This window comes from Myiozetetes cayanensis, unplaced genomic scaffold (genome assembly GCF_022539395.1).
Source record: "Myiozetetes cayanensis isolate MyiCay16 unplaced genomic scaffold, myiCay2020 scf31, whole genome shotgun sequence".
NCBI lineage: Eukaryota > Metazoa > Chordata > Aves > Passeriformes > Tyrannidae > Myiozetetes > Myiozetetes cayanensis.
Genome location: NW_026087533.1, coordinates 2,687,748 through 2,697,581, shown reverse-complemented (window position 1 = coordinate 2,697,581; position 9,834 = coordinate 2,687,748). Strand labels below are relative to the sequence as shown.

The window sequence follows — 9,834 nt, the reverse complement described above, 5'->3', positions numbered from 1 at the left end:
GGTGAGATCATTTCTTGTGGATAAACCACTCGGCTCATCCTCTGCTGTCACGAGGGATCCCAGGAAGGCAGATCTGGCTGCTCGTGCTGCTGCTGCTGCCTCTGGGACGAGCCTGGCACCAGAGCAGAGCTTTAACTTCACTCATGAAATGAGGGAAGCAAAAAGCAGCAGCACGAAATTGGTGTCAGTTATAAACTCTGATGTGTTATCCCCACTTTGCCACAGGCAGCTCTTGCAGTGCCACTGGTTTGTTCTCTGCAGAGGGAATTCGGAATGAGAGGCTGCTCATCCCCCACAAAAGGGTTGGGAAGGGGACCTGGGATGGGTGGGCAGAGGAATCATATTGGCCAACAAGGAATCATGCTACCCAACAACTTATTTTGATAATTTAAGTGCTATCTTGATGTTGTTTCTTGTTGCCAAGCCCTCGATGCAGTGGTTGCTGTGTGTTGTGTAATATCCTGAATTCTTGCTCAGTCCTTGAATTTTGAAGCTTCTAGCACATTGTGTATTTTCTAGCATTGCTTTTAATTCTGGCCAAAAATCTCTTTTATCCTTCTGTTGTCTGACTAGGCTGGCCAGGATGTGATCAGATCAATGGCAATTAAAAAAAAAAATCCATCCAAACTCACAAATCCATAGGTGACGTCCGTCCTTTTCAATGCCAGGGTGTGTTGAACAGCTTCTAAACCTTTTTTATCTTCTATCTTTAAGGCAAAGCAGTTCTGTAAGGCAATGGCAGGTACTGTAAAATAAGGCTCTCTTGTTTTCTGCTTTATAATACTTTTTACCCAAGTGCTTTGCCAGCTGTGAGATTGAGCATCAGTTGATCTGGGAGCGTTCTCTGGTGAGTGTGGTTTGCTGCCAAAGCAACATCATCTCCTTGTGCATCCCTAGGTGGTCACTCTGAGCCTGTGAGCTTCTGTGGATCCATGTTTGGGGATAACCTAATAACAGCCTTCACAATTCCATTGCCATGCTGGAAAAGAGGGGGATTGGGAAATTATTGACCAGCTGGAATTTCTAGTGCTCCGTGCAGTGGTTGTAGGGAGTTAGTGAGCTCTGTAACTTCATGGGTTCATGAATTTTTATAAAATATCTTTAGTAACTGGCACTTGACGCCACATTAGCACTCCTTAAGTCCCCTGCAGGATAAGAGTAGGGTTTGGGATGAGAATAATGGAATATTCTACAGAGAGAGGCAGCAGCATGAAAACAACACCCACTCCGACAGCTCAGGGCGGTTGGTTCATACAAATAGATCCTGATCCAAAACAGCAGGTTCTTGAAAAAACACAGGCAAAGTTATACAAAAACACTTTAAAAAAAAAAAAATCCTTTTTGTCCACTGATATCAACCATGTAATTAAGCCTGTTATTAATTTATCCCCAGTCTGAATTATTGTGTGGCACTTTACACTGCAACGCTTCAGCTGAGCCCTCAGGTGCACAGAGGTCTGTATTTAGAGGGTGGTGCTTTAGCTGCATTCGTGTCTGGGGCAGTTTGTTTCTTCTGGGGCATTGCATCCTGTCCTTGATTTAATTTACACTGTCTTTGGCTGCTTTTGTGCTTGATTTAGGCCTTGCTGCTCTGGGGTTGTGTCCGTGGAAATGAGTAGTTGGCAGCCCAGGCACCTCTCAGGTTTCCTGGGTCTCAAGGAGAGCTTGGAACTCTGCAAATCTGAGCCCTAAACGTAGGGATGCTTTTTGCACTTGCAATTGAAAATAAATCTTGATAAGATCTCGATAAGAATTTGTAACATGTTGAATTTCCGGGGTGGGGGGGAGTTTTACAGAGATAATTTTATCTAGAAACAAACCCCTTTCCATTGCTCTCTCTTCTTACCAGTGGAATAGGAAGGCAAGGCAAAAAATGCTTCTGATCAGTTGATCTTATCAGGATTTCATTCTGTCTTTCCAGCTTGCATGTTTGCTGCTGCACTTGGCTCTACTGGTACCAGTGTATATGTGCTTGGCACAGGCTCCATTCCAGCTCCCCTTCCTTTATGCCTCTGTCATGCAAGATACTTCCAAAATGCAAATTATTTTCTCTGTCTGTGAAAGGGATTTGGGAAGATGTTTTGACTGTATACAGGTTTTTGTCTCTTAAATGGCTCAATGTTTGTGTAGCTGGTTAATCTGCTTTGTTTTATCTGTTCTTCTTGCTCTTGGTTGAGCAGTGCCCCAGCTGTTTTGTAAGGAAATCTCACTCCTAAGGCGTGTTCCATTAAACCCCAGAAGATGTGCTGTGTCTTCTCAAGATCCCATGAGTAATTTGCAAGGTTTAGCATATATAATTAAGGGAAAATCACAATATTGGCAGTGTATAAATTCAGGTTTTAAACCAAGATTAAGGCATGGGTGTTCGACGCTGATAACCCCATTTCTGTTCTGTTTTGTGGAATATTGCAGTGGAGTATCTTGTGTTGGGCAAATGAGGGTGGATGTAGAATCAGGGAATATCCTGAGCTGGAAGGGACCCACAAGGATCATCCAGTCCAACTCCTGGCCCTGCACAGACACCCCAACAATCCCACCCTGTCCCTGAGAGCGTTGTCCAAACCCTCCTGAAGCTCTGGCAGCCTTGGGGCTGTGCCCACTGCCCTGGGGAGCCTGTTCAGTGCCCAACCAGCCTGTGGGGGAAGAACCTTTTCCTAAAATCTGTCCTAACCCTGCCCTGACACAGCTCCAGCCATTCCCAGGGTGCTGTCCCTGCTCACCCAGAGCAGAGGTTGGAGCTGCCCCTCTGGAGGAGCTGCAAACAGCCATGAGGTCTCCCCTCAAATATTCCTTTGGGGGAGGATTTGTGGAACTGGATTTTGATCAGAAATAACAGCTCCCTGTGAGCACAGTCTGACCCAACCATCTTGGTGCTGCTCCTTGTCCCTTCACTCCTGTTAAGTGCATTTTGCTCAGCAGTATCCCAAGAACTTAAAGAGAAGCCCAAGAGACTGGAAATCCTAATGGATGGAAATCCTTACAGCTCATCCATCTGCAACATAAAGGAGCAGAGGATTGAAAAATACCCATGAGGAATTAGGGAAGAGTCATTTCTTGAAATGCCTCTAAAAAAAGCATCTATTTGTTCCTGCATAAAGCAGCTCCTGGTCTTACCCTACCATCGAGCTGTGCCATTAGATGAGGTCAGTCAGGGTGAGAACCTCTGGTGTGTAAAAAATGCATCATACCAAATATCCCACGGGCTTCAGACCTCGCAATTTAAGCACAAATTAACAGTTTTTGGGTTGCCCAGGGAATTTTCTTATTAGAAAGTGAGGCAACAGTTTCTGTTCGTCTTAACACCACCACCAAAATTGGAATTACAGTTGGCAAAATGGACTTGCCATGTTTCTGTGAGAATTTAATCCCTGGTTTTTGTGGCTGTTTCTGTACAAAGTAGCCAGAAATCAACCATGAGGTTAATTACTGAAAAGAGATAGTCATGGCATTGATGGAGCAGCGTCCCTTGGGGTTTTCCCTCTTGTTCCCTGATTCTGGATGATGTGACAGCTTGAATACCTGTAAATTGTAGGGCCTGCTTATTCTGCCTTTCCTTGGAGGCAAATTTCTATGATGTCAATAAGGAGTGAAACTCAATTTCCAGCACAGGGTTATTGTCTTGTTCCTGTTTTAACTGTCACTGTTGTTCCCTTCTGGCTCGAGGGCTCCCAGAGGTGCCAGAAGACCTGGGTGAGACCTTGCTAAGGAGCTGAACAGGAGCAGGAATCTGATTCTCTCAGCCTTTCCTAACTTGTAGATACTCTTAGAAGAGTTTTCCCAGTGCCACAATGACAGGTCTGTGTCAGTGATCCTGGAATTACAGCAGCCAGGAGGGTGTTTGGAGGGGTGAGCATTCCCAGGTTCTGTGGATTGTCGGGCTCAGGAGTTCTGGGCTTGTTCTTTTCGCTCCGTGTGCAACTTCAGGCACGGTAGAAAGTATTTCAGTGAGTTAAAAGCAGAACTGGATGATGGTTTTGGGGTAGTGAGTGGGTTTTGTTGCACATTGGAATTTTGGATGTGCACAAGTCCCCACTTGCTACACTGAAATTATTCCTGTTTCCAAAACGGGCAAAAAGTGCTTAGTGGTGACTCTTCCTTTAGGTGAAGGGAGTTGCTTTCAGATTAATTCCTTAAAATTTACAGGAGTGGATTATTAATGTACCAGAAAGGCTGTGTCAGTAAATGCACTGGGTACATCCCATGGTTTTTCAGTGTCCAGCCCCACTGTTGCATGAGTTACTGGATGATACCTGACAACAAAGTGATGTTTTGCCTTGATGCCTCCTGCCCTCCTGCTCTCCCTAACGCTTCTCTTTCTCTCTCTCTCTCTCTTTCTCTTTGGCCTTTTTTGTGTATCCATTTCTTTTTAGAAAATGAGTGACTTTCCCTCCCAAGAGGATGTGGCTGCAGTGCCAGAGAGGAGCAGTGTTACCTCTGGCTTTGCATGGGAGGGCTCAAAGCAGTCGGTAGCTTTTAGTGAGACCCCAGTGCCACCTGCCTCAGAGCCTTCTCCCAGCCAGCACTTTGGTGCCTCCTCCCTAAGCAGCGAGGAGGAGGAGAAGGAGAAGGAGGAGGAGGAGGAGGCAGTTCCCAGCCTCCCTGCCAGCGAGGAGGACCTGACATGTGGAAAGGGGGTTTGTGTGGATGTGGAGAAGGACTCGGAGCTCTCTGAGCTGGAGCCCCCCACCAGCCCTGCACCTCCCCGGCAGCCCTGGGGAGAGGAGGAGGAGGAGGAGGAGGAGGTGGAGGTGGCAGAGGATGGTGAAGACACCTTTGGCTTTAGAAAGCCCCGTGGAGAGTGTCACAGCTCAGATGCTCCCAGCGGGCTGCCCGTGGTCATTCGCTGCTTCCAGGTAGTGAGCTCAGCTCCTGCACCCCCAAACCCGGCTGCCTCTGGAGTGGGAACCCAAACACTGCAGCAAGCAGATACCATGAGACCCAGAGAGGAGCTGGCTTTGCTCGGCTTGGACTCGTGCTTGGAGTTAATGAGCCGGTTAATCTCCCAACAATCAGGGTGCACGAGCCCCTCTCAATTCATCTCTGCATTAAATACGAGCCCCTCTCAATTTCTCTTTGTGCTGAACACTGCAGTGCAGTGCCCTTTGCTTGTCTGAGGTCAAAGCATCCTGTGGCACCCCCACAGAAAGGCTCCAAACCCTGGTAATTTTAGTTCCTCAAGGATTTTGCCGGCTCCTGCTGGAGCCTTGGTGCAGCAGAGCAAATTCGAAGCGCTGTCCAAGGTGTTTCCTCGTGCCCTCTACGGGGGGGTGAGGTGTTTTTGCCTGCTTCAGTGTTGATGTTGCTTTTGGTTCAATAGGTGCCCATTCCCCTGCTAACGATCACGGTGGTGTCTGGCAGGTTTGGGGATGGTGAGCAGAAACTGAGCCCTCTGGGAAAGCACTGGGTGTAAAACTAACTCTTGTCTTCTTCTGGATAATCATCAGGTGGCGGAACAACTGATTTTTCTTTTCCCCCTTCCCCCCCCCTTTCGTTGTCTTTCTGGTTTATCTGACATTGATTTAATAAAAGTTATAGATCTGACAGGGACTTTTAATGATACAGTTGCACTTGGAGTCAGGATAAAGCTACTCAGTTGTGATCAAGTCTCTGTGTGCCCAGGGTTGGTGTTAATCCTGACATTGGCATCAGCAGATGAGGGTCCTCTTTCCCCTGGCAGCTGGCAATGAACTTTTGGTAATTAGGAAGTTAAGAATCAGTGCAGACAGTGTCTTTGTGGTGTTGTGACACACCAGTTAAACCCCTAATTCCTGGTTTGGGCTCACCAGAGGCGGGGAAGGGCTGGAGGATTTTGCTGCCTGTCTAATCCTCACTCCCTCTCTCCGCCCTCCGAGCAGTTCCAGAGCCTTAAACCCAAAGATTCCCAGGCTGCCCTCGGTTCCCACAGTGCTTTTATCAGATCAGTGTCAGAACCCTTGCCAGCAGCACGGTCAGGCTGTGCAGATGGGAGCTGGGTGTTCACAAGGTGTTTCTAACCCTGTCTCACAGCCCCCCCTGGTGAAGACACAGACTGTCACCATCTCCGACGTGTCCAGCGCCGTCAAGAGCGAAATTCCCACAAAAGAAGTCCCCATTGTCCACACGGAGACAAAGACCATCACCTACGAAGCTGCACAGGTAAGGTGTGTCCTGATTAATTTTCCAGGGGCTTAATTAAAGTCAAGGAAGTGTTTTCCTTCCCACTCCTCAGGATGAGAGAGCAGCACCTGCCATTCTCCACACGTCCAAGACACGCTGGTGTTTCCAGGTGCATCTGGTATTTTTAGAGGAGCAGTGGTTTTGCTGTCCCTGAAGAGTAATTATTTTTTCAAGATGTGCGTGCAAACAGAATTTATCTTCAACCACTGGTGGCCTTGGGATGCAGATTGGACCGTATGGAGTTGACCTGAGTTGGCCTTTATTTCTGCAAGAGATGTCTTGTCTTGTTTTCCTTTACTTTTTTTGCCTCTTCAGAACTTGGTTTATAAATTATTTGTTAATCCTTTAGGTTTCAAGCCTGAAAAGGTTGTTGAACACCAAAAGTTTTGTATAAAATGCAACCAGGCTGGGGATGTGGTGATTGGAACCTAGAAAAGTTCATGGAGTGATACCAGTGTATGAAGCAATCATATTGATTGCTGAGGTTAAAATTAATCCTCAGTCTAAAACCAGGTTTTATCATAGAATCATAGAATGGTTTGGGCTGAAAGGGACCTTAAATACCATCCAGTTCCACCCCCTGCCTTTAGCAGGGACGCCTTCCACATCCTGTGGACCAGGCTTGTCTAATTTGGGATTCTTGAGGAATGCCGTGACTGCTCAGCATCTGTCCCGGTTGCAGGAGTAGAGGGGTTGTTCAGACAATGCTGCTGAGCACTGCCCTGGACTTCAGGAGATGAATAGAGGAGCTTTGCTCCAGCTGGGAGATGAAAAGTGCGTCTGCAGGGCTGGGAGCAGTGGATGTGCCATGAGATCCCTCCGGTCTGTGGAAAATGGTCCCACCTTGTGGTAACTCCGGATATTGTCCCTCTGCCGAGCTGGAAATGCTGCCTGGTGGGGACAGGATGAGCTGGCCAGGATGACTGAGTTTAGGATTTTTGGGAGACCTTGAGCAGTTGTGTTGGGTGGGAGGGGATCCAAGAACCAGCTCTGAAAGTCATTCCTGGTTCAGCAGGTGGCTGTTTGCTCGTTGCTTCTGCAGAGAGTAAGCAAGGGATGTGCAAGGTGTTGTCAGGAGGGAGGAAGGGTGATGAGTACCTCCTGAGCCAGGTGGTTCTGTTGGCTTTGTGGATCTCCAGGGATGCAGGCAGGTGGAATTTGGGATCAGTGTCTGTGTTGGTCTCCCTTTGTGGTCCAAGCGTGCAGGGCCAGCAGCGTGCCCAGATTTGGGAACACCCCAGCCCTCCTGGCCTGAGGAGTGCCACAGGTCCTCCCTGGGGGATTCTGTGGATCTGTGCTTTTCCAGCCTTAAAAATCCAGGGACTTCCAGCCTCCAGAGCCCTGCCCAGCCCTCGTGCACCCTGGCACAGGTTGACTGGCTGCATCCCATGATCCATGACGGAGAGGAGCTTCTGTCCTCGGATTGCTTCCTGCTCTGGTGATGGGGAGCCCCTGCTCCCATCCACACTGCTCAGGGACTGATGGCCTGTCCTTGTGTCCCACAGACAGACGGTGGCAATGGGGATTTAGACCCTGGAATCCTGCTGACTGCCCAGACCATCACTTCGGAAACCACCAGCAGCACCACCACCACCCAGATCACCAAGGTAACACCAGTGACACAACAACTCAGACAGCAGCCTGAGTGGAGCAGATGGGCAGAGCTGAATAATAGGAAAAAAAAAGAGCTCTTGGAAGCTCCTCTCAAAAAATATAATTAATACCTGAAACAAAGCACAGGGGGCCCAGGTTGCCCACGTTAAGGCTGAATTATGCATTAATTGCGGCGCAGTCGGTGGGCTCTGACTGCCCTGTGGGGCAGCAGGAAGAGCTGAACTGTGAGGAAAAGCTCTTCCCTGGCTCAGCTATAAAAAAAATATGACTGTTTGACAGTTTTTCTTCGAGCAGCAGCAGTTTCCCCCGTGACTCTGACGCCGTGGCACGACTGTTTGGTGACGCTATTTTTGGACACTTTTAGACAGGCAGCCCCAGTGAGCTCCAGTTCCTCTGCAATTCCACACTATAACAGCAGCTTTTCCTTCTGTTCCAGACTGTAAAAGGTGGCATTTCAGAGACACGGATTGAGAAGAGAATTGTCATCACAGGAGATGCAGATGTAGACCATGACCAGGTAGGAGTTGTGGATGTGATCCAAAAATGCTTCCCAGAGCTGGCACAAGTCATGCCTGCCCAAAGAAAATGGCACTAAAAAGCTGACCCAAGGGAAATTGTGCTGGGTAAAAATAGAACTTCCAAACTGATATTTTTTTAGCTTGTGGCTGCCCCTGCATCCCTGGAAGTGTCCAAGGCCAGGCTTGGACGGGGCTTGGAGCAACTTAGTCTGGTGGAAGGTGTCCCTGCCCATGGCAAGGGGTGGAACAGGATGGGCTTTAAGATCCCTTCCAACCCAGGCCATTCTGTGATTCTATATCAGTAATAAATTCCTTTTTGACATTGTGCAGCTGGGCCAGCAAAGCTGAATTCTGTTCAGAAACTGGTGTTGACAGCAAAGTTTTGATTTAAGAATTTTTTTGGACAATGGCGTTTTTAAAAAAAAAAAAAAATCCATAAAAATGTGAAATAAAAGTTTTCCTTGACATCTGGCTGATCTGAATTAATTTTCCCATAACTTTGAAGCACTGTTGCTGCTGTATAGTGCCAGAAGTCATTTCAGAGCACTCAGCACCTGCATTAAATCTCATTGGCTTTATGGGAAACCTTTGTGATGAGTCAGCCCCACTGGCCTCTTGTGTGTGTTGGAAGTGATGATTTTGTCATCAGAGAATTATACTGTGAATTTAAATTTAGTTGCAAGTATCGTGGGGGTGGAGAATATTCTTATGACAAGAACTGGTTTATTAATTCCAACAGAAAATGTCTGAGGTGTCTGAAATGTGCTCATCACACTGGCTGGAAGAATAAACAGGCTTTGCTTGATTGCTCTCATCCATCTTCTACCAGTGGAGAGATGGGGATACTCTTAAAAATCAGCTTTTCTTTTTAGAAATGATGTAATGGCACCAGAAGTCACCAAAGTGTGTGGCTGAAGTCCTGGGGGTGGTTTTGGGTGCCACAATATGAAAAAGATACAAAGCTATTGGGGTCAGGTTGGATCTCAGCACAAGGTTCTTCCCCCACAGGCTGGTTGGGCACTGAACAGGCTCCCCAGGGCAGTGGGCACAGCCCCAAGGCTGCCAGAGCTGCAGGAGGCTTTGGCTGATCCTCTGGGGCACAGGGGGTGACTCTTGGGGCTGGGCCTGTGCAGGGCTGAGGGTTGGACTGGATGATCCTTGTGGGTCCCTCCCAGCTCAGCACATTCTGGGATTCTGTGAAGTGGCTGTTCAGCCTGGAGAAGAGAAGGTTGTGTGGAGACCTCAGCAGCCTTCCAGTACCTGAAGGGGCCTCCTGGGAAGCTGGAGGGGGACTCTGTCATGAGCTGGAGGGATGGGACAACAAGTAAGTACAAATTGAAAGAGGGGAGATTTAGGTTAGATATTAAGAAGAAACTTTTCACTCTGAGGGTGGTGAGGCCCTGGCAGAGGTTGCCCAGTGTTCAAAGCCAGGCTGGATAAGGCCTCGAGCAACCTGGTCTAGTGGGAGAGATCTCCCTGCCTACAGCAGGGGGGTTGGAACTGGATGATCTTTAAGGTCCCTTCCAACCCCTTTACATTCTATAAT

The 9,834-nt window shown here is 48.1% G+C and overlaps 1 protein-coding gene across 23 annotated transcripts in view; it reads left to right on the top strand.

The window, feature by feature from the left end:
- The window catches only part of EPB41 (erythrocyte membrane protein band 4.1), a 777,038-nt gene that overhangs the window by 77,064 nt on the left and 690,140 nt on the right, over nt 1–9,834 (top strand). For all 23 annotated transcript variants that reach the window (XR_007630137.1, XR_007630138.1, XM_050326160.1 and 20 more), the window contains 3 exons: nt 6,007–6,135; nt 7,662–7,763; nt 8,207–8,287. Coding sequence is in view for 21 of the 23 variants with exons in the window: in XM_050326160.1 (XP_050182117.1) it covers nt 6,007–6,135; nt 7,662–7,763; nt 8,207–8,287 (312 nt within the window). In the remaining 2 variants the exon portion in view is untranslated. The remainder of the gene's footprint in view (nt 1–6,006; nt 6,136–7,661; nt 7,764–8,206; nt 8,288–9,834) is intronic.